The 23,100-nt window shown below is 39.1% G+C and overlaps 3 protein-coding genes across 6 annotated transcripts; 1 reads left to right on the top strand and 2 right to left on the bottom strand.

The window, feature by feature from the left end:
- Nucleotides 1-183: 183 nt before the first annotated feature.
- On the bottom strand, nucleotides 184-2,893 carry LOC149736195 (uncharacterized). The gene is made up of 3 exons (XM_089879081.1): nucleotides 1,752-2,893; nucleotides 1,462-1,644; nucleotides 184-1,256 (listed from the first exon to the last, which is right to left on the bottom strand). Exons 1-3 carry the CDS (start codon nucleotides 1,954-1,956, stop codon nucleotides 670-672), a joined length of 975 nt encoding a protein of 324 aa, XP_089735207.1. The 5' UTR covers nucleotides 1,957-2,893; the 3' UTR covers nucleotides 184-669.
- A 129-nt stretch (nucleotides 2,894-3,022) lies between these two features.
- LOC149736194 (MICOS complex subunit Mic60-like) lies at nucleotides 3,023-8,660 on the top strand. 4 transcript variants are annotated; one of them, XM_089879016.1, is made up of 15 exons: nucleotides 3,023-3,183; nucleotides 3,431-3,486; nucleotides 3,728-3,892; nucleotides 4,232-4,359; nucleotides 4,409-4,480; nucleotides 4,718-5,059; nucleotides 5,293-5,395; nucleotides 5,554-5,662; nucleotides 5,717-6,028; nucleotides 6,212-6,357; nucleotides 6,627-6,775; nucleotides 6,945-7,081; nucleotides 7,322-7,510; nucleotides 7,880-8,044; nucleotides 8,498-8,660. In XM_089879016.1, exons 1-15 carry the CDS (start codon nucleotides 3,145-3,147, stop codon nucleotides 8,603-8,605), a joined length of 2,220 nt encoding a protein of 739 aa, XP_089735142.1. In that variant the 5' UTR covers nucleotides 3,023-3,144; the 3' UTR covers nucleotides 8,606-8,660. The 4 variants fall into 4 exon arrangements, with proteins under 4 accessions (XP_089735142.1, XP_089735141.1, XP_089735144.1 ...); XM_089879015.1 differs by having other exon boundaries at nucleotides 3,725-3,892; XM_089879018.1 differs by having other exon boundaries at nucleotides 3,086-3,224.
- A 365-nt stretch (nucleotides 8,661-9,025) lies between these two features.
- On the bottom strand, nucleotides 9,026-22,731 carry LOC149736193 (dynein axonemal assembly factor 9-like). The gene is made up of 24 exons (XM_089879004.1): nucleotides 21,334-22,731; nucleotides 20,856-20,939; nucleotides 20,541-20,618; nucleotides 19,982-20,010; nucleotides 19,406-19,542; nucleotides 18,003-18,181; nucleotides 16,991-17,213; nucleotides 15,572-15,748; nucleotides 15,127-15,218; nucleotides 14,784-14,966; nucleotides 14,449-14,600; nucleotides 14,184-14,245; nucleotides 14,031-14,127; nucleotides 13,543-13,787; nucleotides 13,138-13,339; nucleotides 12,753-12,886; nucleotides 12,332-12,579; nucleotides 11,918-12,128; nucleotides 11,493-11,668; nucleotides 10,989-11,143; nucleotides 10,658-10,784; nucleotides 10,088-10,232; nucleotides 9,700-9,806; nucleotides 9,026-9,375 (listed from the first exon to the last, which is right to left on the bottom strand). Exons 1-24 carry the CDS (start codon nucleotides 21,399-21,401, stop codon nucleotides 9,282-9,284), a joined length of 3,405 nt encoding a protein of 1,134 aa, XP_089735130.1. The 5' UTR covers nucleotides 21,402-22,731; the 3' UTR covers nucleotides 9,026-9,281.
- Between the last annotated feature and the right edge of the window lie 369 nt (nucleotides 22,732-23,100).

Raw genomic sequence — 23,100 nt, 5'->3', positions numbered from 1 at the left:
TTTAAGAATTGAAGAACAATTGAATTAAAAAAAATCCCTTTTTCTCTCATTTTTTTCGCTGCTCACTAGAGCCCTCTAACGGATGAAAACTTCGAGAAATGTTTTGTTAAAAAAAAAGTAACAACAACATTTATTCTCGTGTAACAACATAATGTTTTCAACGCAAAAAAAACACCTACAGAATTTCATAAGCAGTAACTTGTAAGCGGGCACAAGATGTATAGAATAGAGCACCCGTGTTATAACGACTGTCGTTGGCCCGCCATGCGAGGATAAGAAGGTTTGATTTTTGTAAGCAAGCACGAGAGGTGTATGGAACAGAACACCTGTATTATACAAGACACTTAAGAGTAATTGCTCCATTCAAATGGTCACTAATGTGTTGTCTGATTAATGGATTGTCAGCCATACAGAAAAAAACAACAAGAAACATTTTGTTGAAATTTTGAACTGTATTTAATCTCGAATAACAATATAAAAGTTTCAACGCAAATAACAAACATATACGAAAACAATCGCCCGCAAAGTTACATAGGTGGTAACTTGTAAGCGAACATGAGGTGTATAAAACAGAACACCCGTGTTATAACGACTGTCGTTGCCCCGCCATGCGAGGATAAATAAGTTACATATGTGGTAATACATACTTGGTAAAATAGGTTACATGCATCACGTAAACGCAGCAGTTACGACGCTTTCTTTAATTTCCGGTAAAACGAATCGAGTTCTTTCAACTTCTGACCTTCCACGTTGAAGTGTTTTCTCATCCAAATATTTTAAGTCTTTCAACCAACGCAGGATCCGAATAGTTTTGTCTCGTTTGGTGGCTTGTTCAGCGCCCGTGGTGGGGTCGGGTCGGAGGTAAACTTCTCTAAGAGGAAGATGGCTCAAGCTGACAATGTTGGGGTCGCATTTAGTGGCCAGGGCGGCCTCCAACGTCCCATGTGCGCCGTGTGCATCGTTGTGCATGCGTTTTCGAATCGCAGAAGCAGCATTGAGTCCTTTATTGAGGTCTACCGACTTTAGGGGGAAACTTGTTCCCGATTCCCTAACTGGGGTCGGTTCCTTTGGTTTTGGTTCGGGGGTTACCCGGTGAGGGGAGTTTTCTTGAGTTTCCGTTGAATTTGGACGAATTCGTTTCGTTGTTTGTTGAACGTCATGGAGCGAAACCTCAACTCGTTTGACCACTACCGGTTGTGGAATGGAAAATATTTCAACCGCGTGTGGACGCTGCTGAACTCGGTTGTGCTTCAGAGCTAAAAAGGCAAAAAACAAAGGTTATCGTGACGTAATCACCATGACGTCAACCACGCTTCTTTCTTTTATTTGAATGAAAAATGTTTTCAACCATAAGCGTGTTTTAACAACTGGCGTTTTGTTGCCATACCTTGTATTCAATTATTTTATAATCGTCGCTATCGTAATCGAAGAGATAAATAAACTTAATATTATTATTCCCACCTGGTACAACGGATAGTTGAGGTAACTGTTGTTGATTTTTATGGTAGCGGCCTTCAGATGATGCTCTGTGACGTAGGGGGGGAAATATATGGAAGTCGGCCCCATAGTATGCCGCCATGGGGAAGCCCCGGAGTCGATTCCTTCCATAATACCTTGGGGTGTATGACGTATCTGCTCGGAGACCTGGGTGGGTGGGTGTAAGTTGCGTTTTATATAGGTGATTTGGACAAGCCGGTTTAGGCGGTAACAAACATGACGTAACAGACATTATTTATACGTAATAATACAACCTGTTGACGCATGCTGGGATGGTAGATCGGTGAAATCTGGGCTCGCAGTTTTGTAGGGGAGGTGTACAGGTTCCTTCTTCGTTGATCGGTTGGAAGGGTATGGGTTAGAGTAAGAAGCTGGGGGGTTGGGGGTTGATGGAACTTTCTGGAAGCTTTGTAGACGCTGTTGGTGGACACGGGGGTCAGTTTGCTCGACAGCGGGCATGGGGATGGCTTGTATACGGACTAATATCTGAGGAAATGGGATTTTTAACGACTGTCGTTTTGCCGCTATATTCTGTTCTGTTTCTCAAATCTTCGCTACCTTAATCGAAGTAAGAAATAAATGTATCAATATAATTATTTGAATGAATGAATGTATTTTGTCTCTTTATAGGTCGAAGGTCGAATTAATATACAACATCGTAAATTACGGGGAGTAACGGTAAAACAACAGTCGTTATAACACATTTAATGATAAAACAAAACAAAATTACAAAGCTGGTTCGATATACAGTTTGTTGCCCCGCGCTTAAACTATTCTAGTGTTATTTTTTTAGTACGCGTGCTTGCTGTTGATTGCATGATTATTCTTTGTGACATCACAATTAACTGATTTAATCTGCGAACTGTGACGTCATAACAAACTCGCGACTGCAATTATGACGTTACTCAAAGTCCTGTCAATCATCCCTACATATGACGTATATACGCCATTCGGCAGCGGACATGGGGTCCTACATTTATGCCCGCATTTAAAATCATGAAATAGTTATTCAATGTCTCCCCACACAGTGTTGGAGGGGGGTAAACAAAACACAATGGTTGGAGGGATTGTTGCTACGTATCTTCTTACATTGGACACAAGGATTCATAAGAGACGTGTAATGTAATATCTTGTGGGTGTTTAAACTAAAGTAGGGTAGAAATCGTATATAAAAGGTGGTTTAAATATAGACATAACATTTTAACGCTTATATAATGCGCTGGGGTCTTTTATAACGACTGTCGTTGGCCAACCTCGCGAGGATAAACAAGTTACACTTATCCCAAGAGGGATTCGAACTCGGTACCTCCTAACTACCGCATTGCATACGGGTTTTTACTTTGACAATGCGCTTTACCGTTAACGGTTTAAACGCGGTGAATTCAAGAATATTTATACTTTATCTAATTTGTTTTTATCAAGCCATTTATACCCAGTACGTTTGCCATAGAAGTTTCGTTGTTTTTGTTTTTTTTACATTTCAAGATCTCTATGTGAAATCAATAAAGCGTAAAGACCGGTCATTCATAGAGATCTTATAAAACCTCACGTTTCGCAACAAAGTGGGGAGTCCGGGTTTTGTTTTGGTTTTGAATCGGCGAGAAAATCTTATTTTGGTTGAAGGTCAAATTCACTAATTGCCGAAAAATGTTTCGATTAGGACGAAAAAGTTTCCAAAGACTTCAGGTGATCTAATGTTATTGTGCCGTGCCCGTGTTAGCTCATTGGTAAGAACGTTCGCTACTTAACCATAGATACAGGGTTCAAGGCTTCATGCTGCTACCATTGTGGTGTGTCCTTGGGCAGTTAACAATATTTGTTTCAACCTAGTGGTCACTAATGGGTTGTCTAAATTGTCAGCCATGCATTAAAAACACAATCATTCACAGAGCTCTATAACATTTAAGCCAGAAGTTCTCTCTTTACATTTCAGAGCCATCAACAATCTTTTCGTAAAAATGAGAGAAAACTTTCGTCTCAACCAACAAGGTACAAACCAACATTGAATGTTGTTGCATTTTGTCTGAAACTTTGATTGGATATAAAACACAACCCACCATGCACCTCGTGCTCGCTGTCGAATCGCGCATTAAAATCATAATTAATATTTTGTACAAGCTGACCCGAAAAAATCCCTGTATCCCCCAACTACCAACCTCTAACACTTTCCACCAGTATAACTTAATGATGTACAGAAAGATTCTTCACTAGTTTCCATATTTTCCCACAGCGGAATTTCGAGGCTGTTTATCATTACCACTGGTACAACAGTGGGCGTGTGTGGGGGCGTGGTTGGCTTCTGTAAGTATGACCCAAACTTCAGAGAAACATTTGAAGCAAAAATCCCAGCTTTGAAACCAACGTTGACGTTTCTGCTTGGATCTAATGTTAAAAGGTGGGGGTGAATGGAATTTAATGTGGTTTATATAAGTGAGGTTCTATGGCACGCCATGGGGCCTGGGATTTATGGCAGAGTTGGTTTATTACCACAACACCCAGGGTGCTACAACCCATTAGTGACCACTGGGTTGGAACAATTGTCATTAAATAACGCCCACAATAGCAACACTAAACCTGGTATCCTCAGTTATTTTTGTTTACTGTATTCTGTTATCATGCAACGAGAATCGCCCAACAATATAAGTGCTAGGAACAAGACGTCCACAATAGTGGCAACATTGACCCTTGAACCCGGTACCCATTAACCACTCTTGATGATAACTTTGTTCTTCAGTGAAGCGGAACAAACGCCAAAGATTCGCAAACCTACCAAGAAAATCCCCGATCCATTGGAAGCACCTATGGGGAATTCCCGGAAGTCTGTAAAGGGGAATACCCCGGAAAAGGTGGTAATTCCCCCAGGTAAATATGAGGTTTATTAAAAGTTTTAAAAATCTAATTGCAATTTTAGTTCCAGCTCCAGAACTCCCCGTAATAAACGAAAAAGTTGCAACAGAGACACCCAGTGTTGAAGAAAAGAGTGGTAAATATGATTTCTATGTTGATGTTGCTAAATATTGATTTTGTCCAGCGCTTATGTTGAGGTAGTTGGTACCCTTGACCAACCAAAGAGGATATGGGTTCAAGGCTCAATGTTGCTACCATTGTTGGCGTGTCCTTGGACACTCAGCCGCAATTTCTCCAACCCAGTGGTCACTAATGGGTTGTCTAAAAGTTACATGCGTGGTAACTTAAATGACACAGACTTTTTTCTATCTAGACGAGGAAAACAAGGTCATTCCTGTGATGCAAATATCCGAGGATATTGTCCACAAGGAGGTAGCAGAGAGCACTCAAGAGCCCCCTCAAGTGACAGCGACAAACAACGAACAACCCCCTCCAGTGGAAGTTGATGAAGGAAGCCCTCTAGTGGAGCCGATGATGCAACGGGAAACAACGCTCGTCGATGAACTTGAGGTTTCAGCGAACGAAGTGATCTTGGGTGAAATGTTGTCTTCGTGTTCTGTCGCGTGCGCTGATGCAATTCTCGCTAATAATATCGCTGAGTCAGCGATTGCTCGGCATTCTGCATTGTTACGAGTCGCCGTGGATTCAAACCAAGGTGGGGAGGGGTTGGGGGTTGGGGGGGTTTGGGGGTTGTTGGGGTTATCAATGTTTATAATATGAGCTGGTACAATAATGGGGTCCCTCTTATTTTGAAATCCTAAAGTGAAATATCTAATCTAATATACAGTAAAGTAGAGACTGGTACGAAGCCTCCCCTTCAACCAACCTGCGTATTATCCTACGTAGGTTGTATGGGGTGCGGGTGTTTTACGTACATTCTTACTACAGGAAGTTCCCTGGAGCGAAGTTTGCGTTGGGAATCGGTGAAACAAGCTGAAGAGGAGATGAAAGTGAAGAAAGAGGAAGCTAAGGGGGCGTCCGAGAGAGCCAGGTGGGGGGGGGGGGTTTACAGAAGAATATTTTGTAAAATTTATCGTCTGAATATCAAAAGTACAAAGAATAAAAAAATGTGATAAAAAATAAAAAAAAATGGCTAATTCTTTCACACTTTTTATCAATAAAATGGTGACATTGATGTTGAACCTTCAGAGAGGAACTTGCGAAGATGAAGTTGATGATCGAGCGAAGTCCAGATGCGGGGAGTGTGGGGGGGAGTTGGGAGGGGATGATGGAGGATGTGGAGGGTGCCGTGGTTAAGGTATAATGATGTCATCACATTATGATGTCATCACTTAATGACATCATCACCCAGGTAACAAAACGTGAGGAAGAGGAATCGATGTTGGAGGAATATCGAGCGTTGGTTGAAGACGCACGGGTGAAGTTGGACGGAAAGTTGACGGGGCTCCCTCCAGTGGGGGGGGACATAGATATCTTATTACACAACCAACACCGGGTGGAGCAGCTGCAACAAGAGCTTGTCGAGCTGAGGGAGGAGCATGAGGTTGCGCTAAAGGAGGTGGAGGAGAAAGTGAGAGAGGAGTGGGGAGGAAGGAGGAGAGAGGAGTGGGAGGAAGAGGAGAGGAGGAGAAGAGAGGAAGTGAGAGGAGAGTGGGAGGAGAAGGTAGGTTTGTATATATTGATGTCTGGATGATTTGCTTTTGGTTGCCGACTTTTCCTTTTGCTTGGTTTAACATTGGTAGCTATTTTGGTCATGAAGGTGTCATAGATGTGTGATGTCATTGTTTGATGATGTCATACACTACCCGCACTCCCTATTAACAATGGTTTGTTTATGACATCATAGTTGCGAGTGAAAGAAGAAACATTAAAAGAGGAAATGATGTCACAATTAAAGCGTCAAGCATCATCGCACGCAGAACATCTTGCGCAAGCGATGAGTTATCTGGAACGACAAGCTAGCGAGAGATACGAGAAGATGTTTAATGATAAGTAAGTGGGGGGTTCAAGGCTCAACGCTGCTACCATTGTGGGCGTATGTGTCCTTGGGCAAGACACTTAACTGCAATTGCTCCAACCTAGTGGTTTATAATATGTCACCCACAAAGTTAAATATGTGGTAATGACCTTGCTTGTAGAAAAAAGTATATTCATCAGATGATTTGTGTAATCTGCCAGCTCTGGTTTTGTCTTTTGCCTTGCTGTGTAACCTCCCATACACAAGTAAAGTTACCTCATATATTGAACAAAACACCCCACAGGTTAACGGAGATAACGACTGAGTTACAACGAGAGGTGCGGGAAGCACGCGAGGAACACGAGGCACGAACGACAACCATCGCCGAGGATTTCCAATCCAAGTTGAATCTTGCGCAAGCTAAAGTGGCCGGGATTGAAAGTGTTGTTGACGGTATGTGATGTCATAATGTGTGATGTCATAATGTGTGATGTCATACTGTGTGATGTCATACTGTGTGATGTCATACTGTGATGTCATACTGTGTGATGTCATACTGTGATCTCATACTGTGTGATGTCATAATGTATATGAGTTTATCCTTTCTAACCCACTTCTACAGGTCGTGCCACGGTTGAGGGTGAATCGCGCAAAGCCCAAGAATTATCGTTAGCTTGCGATGGGTTGTTGTTCTCGTTGAAATACGGGGAGGGTGGTTTGCCGACCCCGCTACATAAAGATCTTGTGTCTGTTAAGAAGGTTTGATTACAAACATGACAAATATATATGATGCGATTTTCATTTATCATTTAAAATATTCCAGTTTAAAACATGGCCACCTTTAGTGATGTCGTAAGTTAAAATCTATAAAGATCATATTAATAATAAATTAATTTAAACAACCACGGTAAAAGATCAACAAAACGATAATCGGAAGAAATAAACGAAGTATTATGTTATTTATGACGTCACAATGATTATTATGACGCGCACACACAGGTATACAACCAACATCCTGCCATAGAAATCTTAACGTCCGCTGTACCACACGAGGCAGTAGAGAGAGGTGTATACACGGAAGAAATGCTGAGGTCGGCATTTTCAAGAATCGGGAAAATTTGTCGCCGTGTTTCGATGATTGACGAGAATAAAGATTCGTTGCTGGTTTATTTCCTTTCGTATTTAAAGGTTGGTGTTGTTGGTACGATAGTTGTTCCACCATATTGTAGTATTAGTATTATATAAGTGGTTTCCCCCCTATATTGTAATCATCACAGGATTATGAGTTCAAGGTTCATCGCTGCCGTCATTGTGCGCATTTGTTCGATACTATGGTAGTGGTTAGCATATGCATGTCTCTAGATTTTAAATATTAGGTAGATGCTGTTACCATTGTGGGCGTATCCTTGGGACACTTAACGACAATTGCTCCAACCTAGTGGTCACTAATAGATTGTTCAAATCCAAATTGTCGGCCATACAGAAAAACACACACCTACAAAGTTGCATACGAGGGTAACGAGGCAGACACCCCTAACCCCTTCATCTACATTACAGTCGCTGCTAACGATATCATCGGCCCAACTCCAACCACCAACCGAAATCAACGAATCAAAACTCGACGTATTCTCAATAATATCGTACGCGAACTACTGCGTGCAACACGGCGACCTCGAACAAGCCGCGCGATTCGTGAACCAACTCACAGGGGAACCACGGAAGGTACGTGGGGTTTGTTATATTAATAATATCTTTATAATGATGCTACAAGGTGCTCTGGAAACTTTTACAAGATAAAAAAAAAATAAGAATACAACACGTTAGATGTAAAACTATATAAATCTGGAACTTAAATTTTAAAACGAAATCTGTGAGACAGTGGAGCACCATAAGATCTTTTAGCAATTGTTTGTTTTATATTCTTAAACAAGCAGCGCTTAAAATCAACAATTGCTACATCTGTAGAAGGGCTACTAACTTACAATTTTTCTCGTTCACATTTATAATACACCAGGCAGCAACAACATATATGATGTCACATAAAAGTTATTTATATGACATTGCTTATTATAAACGATAAAGAGATCTTTAATATTGATCTTGTAAAAAATTGCCAGAAAATTCCTCATACTGCACATATATATTACATCAGCAACTTACTTACTTTATTGAAAGGTTGTCGACGGTTGGTTGTCCGAAGTTCGATTGTTCCTTGAAACGAGACAAACAATCGAAGCATTGTCTCTCGTATCAAACTCCATTGTTATCGGAACGCAACTTTAATAATATGTGTGATGTCATAATACTTTGTGTTTTGCAATAAAATATATTGATGTGATTGTTTGACAACAATGTGAACGTTTTCAACTATATATTCAACCCAGTGGTCACTAATGGGCTGTAGCACCCTGGGTGTTGGGGCTGGTCTAAATCCCAGGTACCATGTCTTGCAGCACCTGGGGTATATGTTAACTACATCCATCACAGCAACCTCTCAAACAACTAACTAAACAACAACCCTTCCAGTTAAACAACTAACTAAACAACAACCCTTCCAGTTATCAACTAAAACCTTCACACCCCATTGTTGTTCACTATATGTTCTCACATTCAAACATATTAATAACTTTTTTCAGAAAAATAAAATAGAAATCATATATACTACCTAAATAGAAATCATATAACTCTGTATAATAAAAAACATAAAAATTATTTGTTTATTTAGAAAAATCAACTTTAACACAAATATAAAAGCTGGCTTAAATTTGTAGAAAAATATAAATTATAACTCAACTAAAAAACTAAACTAATTACAAAGTTGTTCAATGTACAGTGGGTATGTGGGACCATTAATGTTGGAAGTGGGACCACAGTGGGTTGTAGGGTCACAGGTCGTAGGGGTCAACGTAAGGTCACAGGATCAACACGAAAGGTCATAGGGGTCGTAGAGATAATTAAATCAGTCAAACAAGTCCTTATATTCCCGGTTTTCTATTTTCTTGTTAAAAGAATCAATTTTCTGATTTTGTTGCTTTAAATATTCCGAGATAAATCTGGAAGCAAAGTTGATGTAATGTGTATTGTGATCTTTCTATATGTGTGAGGCTCTTTTAGCTCAGGCTATTGGTATTTGTATAGCTGCATACACGCATTAACAACTCTGTATCCCTATATTCAGTTTCATTGTTAAAACACCCATGGTTTTGGCTCGTTGCCATAACACAATCTGAATATCCGGCCACAGTATTAGCTTTGAGTCAAGATCCTTATAGTTGGATATGAGGTCAATGTAAGTGGGATTTATATAAGGATTGTTGACCACAGTGATCCATCACCACCAATGTTACTTATTATACACCCACTGTATTGACACTTACTCCTCCAAACATGGGTGTTGATACGACTTGTGGTTGTCCAACAAACTTGAGTAATGCGTCCCGTTGAAATATATTCCGTCGGGTAGGGGGTCGGTTTCGTGGGTGGCCTATAATGGGGGGGGGGGGGGGGGGGTTGTAATAGGGGTTAACTATGGAAACCTTCCTTTGTAGGTGATTGTTTTGCATGGCTGACCATTTGGACAACCCATTAATTCAGTGACCACTGGGTTGGAGCAATTGTCGTTAAGTGTCTTGCCCAAGGACATATACGACCACAATGGTAGCAGTATCAAGCCTTGAACCCAGTATTGTTTAAACGCCCAACCATTCCACTTTAACCCAATTGTGACGAAACATAGAAATCTTACACAGAGATAGAAATAGCAACCTGAATCATCTTAATCTCGGCCTTTGAAATATTTGATCTCGTTTTCCGACATTTTCGACTCGGTTTCTGCTGCCCGCTCATGCGTAACCAACACTTCAGTTTCTCCTCGTTCAAATATTTCCCGTAAAACTTTAAATGATATTTCCTGCAAATAAAAATACCATTAAACAAATTTTCATGATTGCTGATAAACGGAAATCACTTTTTGCTTTGTTAAAATGCTGACTGTTACATTCAAATGTTTACAGACGGTTTTGCAAAATTATATTGAGTTTCAATCTTTTTACCTTACACACAGGTTCTACAACCCATTAGAACTAGATTGGAAAAACCTCAGCCAAATGTCCCATGATTACAAACTATAAAATAGTTTTTAGTTGCACTATATAACCCCCTACTTTTTTAGTTTTTACAACACCGTCTTACCCCATTATTACAAACTATGTTCACAAACCAACTGGTAAACTTAATAAATATTAAAACCTCCAGCAAGAGGTGCCAAGCATTTAGTTACTTAGCCCCCTTCTTACTTGTTACCAAAACCACCCCCCCACAATATTTCCCACTTACTTATTATCGGGGGTAATTTTACTCGGGGGTGGGGCCGGGGTTTTCATGGTTGGTTGAACACGGGGTTCAAGTTCCAATGTTGATGTTTTTGTAACAAACGTCACGTCATTGTCCTCGTCGGGGGTGTCTGTGATGTCATAGATGGTAAATATGATGTCATAATTATAAGTTCTTTTGGAATATTTTGTCTTAAACAACAGACGTTCAACAACAACCCCTATATATAGAAAATTAAAAGATCAAATATCAAAAAAATTCCCAACATTTTTTTCAGAGTTTTCCAACACATTATGACATCACCCTTATGATATCACCAATATGACATCATCACCTGTGAAAGCTACGACTCCAGTAAGAGCGATGACATCACCGACCCCGGTCACATGACCTAACGATCGTAAACGAGCCGAGAAGGAGCCCCTTAAAAGTGGGGGGGAGAAGTGGAGGGTCACCTCGTTTAGGGGGGTGGGGGTAACGTCAGGGGATCTGCAGGGGGGTGGGTTAATAAATACAAAAGTAAACCAATATTTATTCGAAACTATTATCTTCATTTCAAATGGTTTAAAATCTTTATGGAAGAAGTTGTGTTAGTGCATACGATAGTTTTATCTTTTCTTCATCTCAACTCTGTAGTGATTGTGTTAGTGCATAAAGTTTTACAATGCTACTGTGGTTAAACCACCCCAATTATGCCGTAAAATAAAGTCTTCTAAATCAAGTTTTCGGCTTTCTTTCACCATAGAAATCTAATTGACCATTTTTATATCACAAGAATTAAACAGTTAAGAAAATATTCCACCCAGCAACCCCCCCCCCCGCATGTTGTATTCCTTACCTCCCCGGTCGCAACAATACCCTCGTTCGTTTCGAATCGTCGCAGTTGAACGAGTTCTCGCTCAGCACGAGGTCGAAGTCACTGGTGCGAGTCATCTTACCCCCGGCGGCCAATAGGAACGCAGCGTCAGGGTTGACCGCACGCATGAGCGATTGCGCTTCAGCGAGGTTCTTGTCCTGATGCATTGTGGGTGATGTATTAATAGAAATAATATAAAATATTCTATATTGGTGAGAGTTGGTGCAAACACGCCAATTGTTACTTTGTTAGATCTTTAATTATTTTAATGTAATGAGAAATTAAAAGAAAATCAATTTGTAATTATATTTTATATTTTGTCTATGGTTGTTCCTTGTAACCCAATTCTAAAATTTAGGCCAGATCTTTAACGTCATTAAAATGATGATGTCATAATGCTGACTCACCTTAAGATCGTCATGGTGACCTGTGAAGGCGACACAGCAAATAATCCCTGATGTTGCTTGTTCGAGGAGGTTAGGGGTCATGACCCCGGGGTCAACGAAACAGGTCATGGGGTCAACACACGAGGTGCATGCTCCCAACATCATCGTCCCTCTAGTGGAGGGATCGGGGTGATCGACGATGCACGGCACAACGCTCGATATCGGGATGTAACTGTGGAGGAGAATAAAAATAATATTTATTTATTTTATAACATGCTCTGATAAGATTGTTAATAATGACTTTCCTTCTTAAAGCGCCATCGTTTTTATTCTTTTGTTATTTATGTTTTATTTATATATGGTTGTATGCACGCCAGAAATTCCTTCGAAAATATCAGTTGTGGCTTTCACCTGTTTACACCAATTCCCACTCACCCGATAGACTCCACAACCACACGGAGTCTCTTAAGAGCCGCGGCACCAGGTCGTGACGCCCGTCGCTTTGCAACAACCTCCACCAATCGTCGTTGCAGATGCTCGACGTTGAGCAGAGTGGCGTCACCCCGACAACACTGCGTTCGTATCGTCACCCACCTCACCCTCTCACGATGTAACGCAACTATTGATGCCCCGAGTTTGTCGGCGTGCGACCCCGGGATCCCCGTTACCACCGTGATCACGACCTGTGTGATGTCATTGTGTTGATTATGACACCGATTCTATTTAAATTTATTTATATTACAAACCAATCTAACACAAAACTTTTGCAATTAATTTGTAAATTAAAAATGATGTTTTCGTTTCTGTTTCTTTCAGAAGTAAATCAAAGTTCAAAAAATAGAAACAACATTTTCACCTTTTCATCCTTCTTGGGACTGTTCCCAACACCCGGGGATTCCCCCGTGGGTACTTCCAGCAACATGGGGATTTCTGAAGGGGGCACACCAACCCCACCTAGTGATGAACTTACCCCGAAGTGGTTCATGAAATCTGGGGAGGGGTTCCGTTAACAATCGCCATTGTTAAGTGTTTATCAATGTTGTTCAGTTAACGACAACATCAAACAAAAAGAAAGAAAAAATGTGCGAGTTAAGTTTTTACTCAATTATATGATTTAATCACAAACGTGACAAACCCGGTCAACATCTTAAGTTCCCCAAAACTCAAGGCCCCGACAAGCAATCATAAACAATAGAAATAACCAAATGTGAACGGCGAGTCACATTTCCGCACAAACTTACTCGTAAGTTGTGGTTGTATCGATTTCCCCGCTTGTCCCAACTTGCCCCCCTTCAACTGCAGGTTACCGTGGTAACTCGTCCCACACTGCCAATCATAATCAGCATTCAGGGCAACAATCAACTGCTTTGTGATATCATCATGATGACTCAGCTTCTTAAATTTCACCGAGTCACAATCCAGCGATTTCAACACAGGGACAACCTGGAGGTTATTTTTAATTCATAAAAAAGGATATTCATTTATAAACTATGAATAATGAACATACTTATTTTTTAATTATGTTTTTTCCATTATTAAAAAAATTGTTTTATTTATGTATTTCGTTTTTTTAATGATGGAACTAAAAATTGTCAATTTATATTTAAAAAAACATAAGTTATTTTCTAAAAAAACAATGTACAAACTTTGTTTTTGAAGTTTTTTGCCCCTGGTGAATGGGGGGCGAATACGATGGTGAATCGAGGGTTCTGATTGGTCGAGAGGAAAGAGGGTAACAGCCAATCAGAAGTCTTGTTGAACCGAACGCTGAAGCTGATTGGTTCGTTATCGACAAACTCGTATGCCGAGACATCGTCACGGTTGATCAGGAATCGTGGAGCGTGACGGGGGGTTACGAGGACGGAGCCATCAACATAGAAATCTAATGAAGCTGAAACATAGATATAATATAATTAATGTGGGGACAAAACTTTTACACATGTGGCAAGTACAAGCCTACAATAGGTTTTTATCAATAATTTAACATTTATATAACTGCTTAGGCATACCACCACTTATTTATACCATGTTGTTATATGTCTCGTGGTAGCTTGATGGTTAATAAGTTTTTAAATCGAATATCAAATACCCGCGTTGCCATGACACTATCATTGTGATGTCATAATCATCTCACCTTCACTTGTGACATCACAGAGGGCATTGTTTGAACACAGAACACCATTGTTACATCGAACAACCAATTCCTTTGTTTCCACTTCTTCACTTTTGCCCTGAATTTTTAATTTTAATAAAACCAAAACCTGGTGACCTTTATTTGACCTCTTACCTGCCATTCCTGGTACAGGGGAATCCCCGATGTTAGGACAAGTTTCGAGTTGCTTTGTGGATCTGGAGGTTTTAGATTTAGTTTGTTATATCATGCATGGTAGGGTAAGTAACAGTATGGTCATGTATGGATGATAATTTGGACAACCCATTAATTCAGTGACCACTGGGTTGGAGCCATTGCCGTTAATTATCTTACCCAAGGACACATACGCCCACAATCCTCAAGTTACAATGAATTAAACTCAACAAACACACCAACTCACCACTGCCTCCTAGTGTTGAGATATTGGAGCACACAAAAGTATCTGAATACACGAGGCTCCCCAACACCTCATGCCCACCGTCGAGACTTCGGATTCCATGAATTTCGACGCAAACTTTCAACAGACAACCGCTTGACTTGAAGTTAATTTGTCTGAAATTTAAACAAACTTTAATTATTTACTTTAACACGAAGATCAAACAAGAAATTGATTTAAGCAAAATTTTTTTAACAAAAACTAATTAAAATAAAACATGTTTAAATTAAACTTTAACACTTTATTAAACAAACTTATTTAAAATCTTTATGAAAATAAACTTTAAATAAAAAACCAACCTTCCCTTGTTGTCGACGGCAACCACCTTATGCTTAATATCGCCTCCTGGTGGAAGTTTACCCACGATATCACGAACGATACGATCGGAGTTTGCTAGCGTGTGATTGGTCGATGCCTCGGTCATGAGAGCGTGACCGACACGCACACAAACATCATATAAACCAACGAGGAGGTTAAAATCCCTGGGGGGGAAGATGGATTACTATTTAGTCGATATATAAATGGTGCCCTCCCCAATCATGCTATGCTTTATATTCCAAGTGCAAGGGGGGGGGGTAACCATTCATCCAAATGGTACAAAAAAAGTGTTTCAAATTAAACAACTTTAAATTTTAAATGTACCTCAATCTTGCTTGTCCTTCCTCCACCAGTGGGCGCACCATGTAAGTACGAGCGCAACTTATCGGGGACTTTGGGGCGTGGAAGTGCATCACCTGGTGGTTGAACATAGAAACATAATAAAATATGGGGTGGGTTCGCAACCCAAGGGTACCGGGTTCAATGCTCGATACTGTTGTGGGCGTATGTGTCATTGGGCAAGACAACGAATAGACATTACTTCAACCTAAGCAGCACTCTGGGTGTTGGGGTAATAGAACAACTCTGGTCTAAATCCAGGTTTCCCTGGCATGCTTTACCATTAGTAGTAGGGCCGTATCCACATGGAAATAACATACCATATGCATAGAAATAACATACCATATGCATAGAAATAACATACCATATGCATAGAAATAACATACCATATGCATAGAAATAACATACCATATGCATAGAAATAACATACCATAAGCAATGCAGGTCCGTTGATTCCGGAACTCTTGATCGTTGCGATCAATGAAGCACGACCACGATTGCTGGTGCGTGTCCCGAAGCAAACCAAGGGTTCTGATTGGTCAATATTATCAACATCTCGATTCTGATTGGCTGAGAGTCGGCCGTGACGAAAATAGCTTTTCATCGGCTGAAATATGATGTCTATGTTGGTGGGTTTTAAAATTATTTAATTAAGAATTAGCGATTAATTGTCTGCTGTTGCTGCCGTAAAATTTAAGTAAAGGCTCTTTTGGAAAAATTATCATTTAATTTTCCTTTAAACAACTAATGTCACAAACCCGTGTTTGACCTTTTCACCTCAACGTAACAATGGAATGCATGATTAACCGGTTTGTGATGTCATAATACACCCCGGGGGTATATACAGCGAGTATGAACGTAAGTTGGTGAAATATTTTGTCGATTCTCGGGATTTCCAACAAACCCGAAATACATCATAAGAATTTTGCAAACCTGGCCTTTTTCAAATGCAAACGCATGTTTTAACAACGGTATCAGATTTTGTTAACCTAATACCACAGTTACGGCTGACAAATTTATTGTTGCTCCCCAAGGATAAAATCGCCCCACTGAAGATATTATGTGCTTGCTGTATCCATCTTACCCCACCCAACTATAAGCCATCTTACCCCACAGTACCATCTTACCCAACAGTACCATCTTACCCCACAGTACCATCTTACCCCACAGTACCATCTTACCCCACAGTACCCCACCCAACTTTAAGCCATCTTACCCCACCCTACTATAATGTTGAAACATTTAGCTGATTGTTGATAAACAGAAGGCTCAGTGATGCGACAGAGGTTGTAACAATGGCCATTATTACCAACAATCCCTGGGGAATCACTGTATCTGCTGTTGCCAAGCATTGGGTTGAAACAATCGACCTTTCATGCTTATCTGATTCAGCTGGCAACTTATGTGAACACCGATGTTTGAAAGTTGATACAGCCACAGGTTGTTTTCATCACGACGGGGATATCATGAAACAATACATTGTAGAGAGCGGCACCCAGTGGCCACATCGACATCATATATCGCCACGGAGCCAATACATGGTGTCACTGTTGCTACGAGGTGCCGGGGTGGAGTGGTGGTTAGACGCTTGTATCGTACGAAGGATACCGGGTTCAATGCTCAATACTGGTGGCCGTGCCTGACCTTGGGCAAGACACTTAATGGCAATTTCTCCAACCCAGTGGTCACTAATAGGTTGTAGCACCCTGGGTGTCGGGGTAATGGGCAACTTTTGCCCAAGTACCTGATAGCCAAGAATCTCATAGTTCTCACTTATATAGAATATTATAATCTTATCAACATTTTCTCAAAAACTTCTTTTAGAGAAATAAAATAAATACTTCAAAACCTCGATAACGAAATCCTCTGTGACATCATAGTTGATCAGCGATGGGGAATCCCCGTTGCCATGGACAACCACGTTGCTCATGCACTCCATCCAGTGGCTCTCAAACAACGGTAACGAGCGAACAATTATCCGTTCTAACGAGGAGGGGTCCAACCCCATGTAGACGGGGGTGAGGCGATCGTGTACGTTGCTTACTTCGTGTTTTAATGTGAAGAATCCACCCCTGGGATGGAAGAGGAATTATTTTATATTCTTACAAATGATATAAATGCTATAGAAAGAAACAAAAAGTGTTAAAATTTGTAAATATCTGTGAATGGATCATATAAATGTCTTATATATGTTGTGGAAAGACGCAGTAGGTATTTTTAAACACACCCCCTAATACAATAACCCACCCCCCTGCAACAACAACAATAACCCACCCCCCTGCAACAACAACTATAACCCACCCTCCTGCAACAACAACTATAACCCACCCTCCTGCAACAACAACATGAACCCACCCCCCTGCAACAACAACAATAACCCACCCCCCTGCAACAACAACTATAACCCACCCTCCTGCAACAACAACATGAACCCACCCTCCTGCAACAACAACAATAACCCACCCCCTGCAGCAACAACATGAACCCACCCCCCTGCAACAACAACAATAACCCACCCTCCTGCAACAACAACAATAACCCACCCCCTGCAGCAACAACATGAACCCACCCCCCTGCAACAACAACAATAACCCACCCCCCTGCAGCAACAACAATAACCCACCCCCCTGCAACAACAACTATAACCCACCCTCCTGCAACAACAACATGAACCCACCCCCCTGCAACAACAACTATAACCCACCCTCCTGCAACAACAACAATAACCCACCCCCTGCAGCAACAACATGAACCCACCCCCCTGCAGCAACAACAATAACCCCCCCTGCAGCAACAACAATAACCCACCCCCTGCAGCAACAACAATAACCCACCCCCCTGCAGCAACAACAATAACCCACCCCCCTACATTCTCCAATGCGAACGCTTGAATAATCGGCCATTTCTCGATCTCAAATTTATTGAACTGTGATGTCATAGAGGTGTTTCTTGTTGAATAATAAGGAAACCCAACCAACCGCGACGACTCCAACATAGAAATAAAACTTCTGATTTTAAATTCCTCCAAATCTGACTCATCCTGCAATAATTAGACATTATTATTTGTTTGTTTGTTTTAAAGTTGCAAACCGGGAATTTAATTAAACTAACATAACATGATTATCAACATCATATATTCCAGCGCCGTGGCTCAGTGGTTGGAAGTATCACAGCCACAACAAGGCTGAACGCTTCTACCAATATGGGTGTATATGTCCTTGACCCCATTAATGACAACCGCTCCACCCCACGAGGATAAATAAGTTACATTCACCAACACATTATGACAACACACAATCCATGTTACGCTTGGACGGCCATGCGCAACAACTCGATTTACTAAATGTCCGTAAAGTTACGATTCAGCAGAAATTACAAATGCGTCATGGTCTAATGAACGGTATCTTACTCGTAATACAAACCGAACTCCAAAGTTTTTACTTTATTTTTTCTTGCAGCATAAGAAGACTTTATGCCACAGTTGGATATTACTCATTTGAGAAGATTATTTAATATTTTTGTCACAACAATCCATAAAAAATTTAAATTATTAATATTTCTTACTGTAATATAAATCTTAATTTATAGGTATTCGTGCAACTTGAAGCAAGAACTTTGAATTTACGCCAAAGTCGTCTTATTACCCCCAACATTTGGCATGTGTTACGATCTAACAAGCAGTATTACTTACTGTTTACATCAAAATCCACATTTACCTTGCATTATTGACCTTACGCTATTTTACTGCAATTTGCAGCAAGGGATTTCGGCCACAGTCAGCGATAACTCCCATACAGTGCAACTTTATAGCCTTTTATTTTTCACACTAATCAATATTTAAATAAATTAAACTTTTGAAAGGATTCGCAGATGCATTATGATGTCATAATGGCCTGTGCAAACAATGGTGCGTAACGAGTCAGCAAAACCAACAAAGTGCCGACTCATAATTAGCATTGTTGTTTTAAACACTCTATGACATCATAATGGAATTGTTAAATAATTAAACATCACAAAAGTTTAATTTTAAAACATTTTCACATTATTCGGCTGTTCAGTTAAAAAAAGATACTTTAATTACACCAACATAACATAATAATAAAGTTTATGGCGGTTGGCAATAAAAACTTTATTGCGGCAATCTGGACATTGTATTGCTGAAAAATATTAGGCAGAAAAACACCAGGTTTTTTAGCGGAAAATTATTTTTAAGTTTTCCATCACACCTGGCAGCAACTATATATTTCAAATCAATATTATTCACCTGGTGTTCCCCGTCTTCATTGGGTGGGGAATATATTTGTAGATTCTTCCAATGGGCGATGTAAGGTAGAATATGGTTGTGCAGCGTCGAGCTACAATATACGGCAACACTGGATCGTCGAATCACAATTATCAAGTCTGTCGGAATATTTAAGATCGGGGAAATATTTAAACACAGTTTGTTGAGAGTATTTCAATACACAATCTTTAAAAAAGTAAATTAATGAATTAAATTTATAAACTGCCGTTCCTAACTGTAAAACCATCCTTAAATTAAACTAAATACTTCACAATTACAACAAACATTATTTGGATCTGATGTTCAAACATTCACAAAATCTATTCAAAACATTTCCCAAACCAAGAACTTGCAAATTGATAAAATTATTGATAAAACAAAACGGACAAAACTTAATAAATACTGAATACTTTATTTATATAAACCCAATAAATGCAGCAACATATAGTACTTTGATATAAATTACTAATTTACGAACTAATTTTATTAAAATAAAACACCTAAACAATATTTATTACAAAAACTATAATAAACGAAGCACCACCAAACTGAACCTACCGTCCAAATCCTCGTCTGGTATTCCCTCCCTGCAAAGCATGGGCCGGTTAAACTGGTTTAACAACCTCCCTGTGTTGATATATTTACCGTGTTCATTCAAGCGTGATGTGCTTACCGCATGTGGTGCAACTAAGGTAGGCAAACTTTTCTTTAAATTAATTTCGCTTTGTTTTAATAGAAATTTATTATAATCTGTTACAGGAATTTTTAAAACTCAAACTTTTCTATATTTTACATCGAACTTTGTTTAAGTACATTTTATTTTGTTCAAATCACAATCCACGGTTGGTTTATTATCTATTTGAGTTATGGCTTAATTATACTGTGTCATGGTTTTTTTAACAGCGACGCTTTTATTTGACATTTTACTTAAGTAGTTTTTACTTATATTATGTTTTGAAACAGTTGGTTTTCTGCTAACTCCCTTCTCATCGTTGTTTTAATTATTTTGGTTTTCACTACAATATTTTACAGTAAAATTCCTGAATGTGTTGATTGTTTTATCATAAGAATGTTCAACTTTAGAACAATGACCATTATTACATAACAATCAACTTACTGTTCCAGTTGGTTGATTCTCAGATCATAGAAATCAAATAATAAATAATTTGCGAGTTCACGGCATCCTTCGTTATATCTAAGATGAAAATAAAAGATTAAAAAAACCTGAACACTTTAGAAATTTTATATTGATTAATGCAAAACATAGCTTTTGCCTCCACGCCAAAGGTTATGGGTTCAAGGCTCGATGCTGCCACCGTTGTGGGTGTATGTGTCCTTGAGCAAGACGGCGGGCATGAGGTGTATGAAACAGAACACCCGTGTTATAACGACTGTTGTTATCCCCGCCGTGCGATAAGTTACATAACCGCACCTGCCATCGATACCAAGCACGGCAACGATTGTATCCTCCGGGCCATCGGTGAGAATCGATTGAATGTTACGAAGTCGGCTACAGCTGAAAGTAACATAGAAACATCATTAAGTAATAAACTTCGAAACATAATGTCTTGCACAAGGACACGTACGCCCACAATGGTAGCAGCGTTGAGCCTTGAACCCATTACCTCTGGGTTACAGGCAGGCACGCTAAACACTATGCCACGGCACCGAACATATATTCCATTAACAACAGAAACAATATTGTAATTCTACTACTTTTAACAGAAATGAATAATATATGTTTACAGAATGCAATCGAAACAATTATTTAAGATCTATGTCTTGCCACACGTGCCAACAATGGCATCAAGCAGTGAACCCGGTAACCTTCACCTTCAACCAAGCGCCCAACCACTTCGCCAAGGTGCCAGCCAAATGTTAATATTTATAAACTATTGATATATTCCCACCTAATAAAGGGGTTGAATGTTTGTTGTTGAATATTTCGTTTGCTTGTCGTCGTCGAGCGTTTCTTCATGCTCGCTCATGTGGAACTAACGTCCAAATATGGAAATAATTCTTTACCTGTGCCGTAGAACGAAGTAACTATGGTGACAAACAAATGAAGAGAAATTATTAAATGTGTTTTAAAATCATGAAAGTGAAAAGAAAGTTTTTGGCTTAAAAATTGAAAATTTTGTTAAAATGAAGTAAATTTACAATTAAACAATTCTCTTGAACAGCACAGCGAGAAAAGACAAAAAATTAATGCCTTTCGTGGTCATCATATAACATAGGTGGTGAAATTCTTTAATGGTTGCCAAGACAAAGTTTTAACAAATTATCGCAGTAAACACAATTTTTCGCAATAAAATTTAATAATTAAGATTTACATCGAAACTAATTATTTAAAGCAACGTCCCTCCGCTACAAATTCAGCAACATAAAACAATCACAACATTTTAAACAAACTTTCCGTTTCATCCAAAGTAGACTTGTTCAAATGTTTGTTTTTATTATTTTTATTCAATTTTATTTTTTCTTCTTTTGTTTTTTTCTTTTTGTCTTGAATTACAATTTCTTTAACCGACTGAAAATTTGCGTCAATTTTTTCAATGTTAACTTTCTGAATGTTTTTCCTTAAATTAGTCGTCACATTCTTTCCGGTAACTTTCGTCCGATTACTTTTTTTGCTGATCGTAAAAACGTTTGTCGAATTTTTTTTCCCTTGAAGTTTTTTCTTCAAATTCAAAATTTTCTTTTTCGCCATTTTTAATGAAAATCAAAAAAGTTTTGATCTGAAAATAAAGAAACAGTAGTTAACCAGAAATATAACATTCAACACATTATCACTAAACCAACGATAACAACAACCTTGTATATAAAGCTACCCACTTGACTGCGAGCATGAGGTAAACTGAAAATATTTGCAACATATAAACTTAACAAGTCCCTTTCGCAACAATACACACCACGTACGCAACCTTTTTTAAACATTAAAACGGCTTAACTATATAATAAACACTTAGTTTTATAAAGGCCCCGAATTTCTTACAAAAAATTCTTCGTTCTTCTTAACTTTACTAAAAAATCAAAAAAATTTTCGTTTTTCTCGTCATGTGGTGAATGTATGCTATTTTTATGGTTCAGCAATTAAGACGTCATGAATGAGATGTTTTAGAATGTTTAAATCAATCGCTTTCAACAATCGATTGAATGTTTACGTCACAGTGTAAACACGTTTATTATTATGACATAAACAATAATACCCAAGTGTAGCACGTTTCACTTAAACTCAACATCATATACAGTAATTTAGAATTAACCTGGAAACACTGTTTTACAAACATTTGTTGAAAACTTCAACCGCTAGGTGGCGCTACCGAAGCGCGGCAATAGCGTTACAGGGGACTTTCCCTATGTTAAACCGACACCCCGATTAAATATTAAACATTCGACCAATTCGCCAAACTATTGTCTTTGGAACGTTTGGAGATAAGAATAAAAAAAACATTTCTAAACATTTCATACAAAAATAATAAATACGTGCGATGTATTGTAAAAAGTTTGTTGTCAGGCATAATGTAATATTAAAACATAATATGAGGTTATTTTTTTTTGAATACGATAACGCTGATCAGATTAATTAAAACAACGAAGCGAAGGGAGTTAGCAGCAAAATTACAGTCGTTAAAACACGCTATTGGTAAAAACTACTTGAATAAAAATATGTGAAA

The sequence above is a fragment of the Ciona robusta genome, chromosome 5 (genome assembly GCF_009617815.1).
Source record: "Ciona robusta chromosome 5, ASM961781v2".
In the NCBI taxonomy this organism is placed as follows: domain Eukaryota; kingdom Metazoa; phylum Chordata; class Ascidiacea; order Phlebobranchia; family Cionidae; genus Ciona; species Ciona robusta.
The sequence above is the reverse complement of the archived record's forward strand: the minus strand, read 5'-3'. Positions and strand labels throughout refer to the sequence as shown.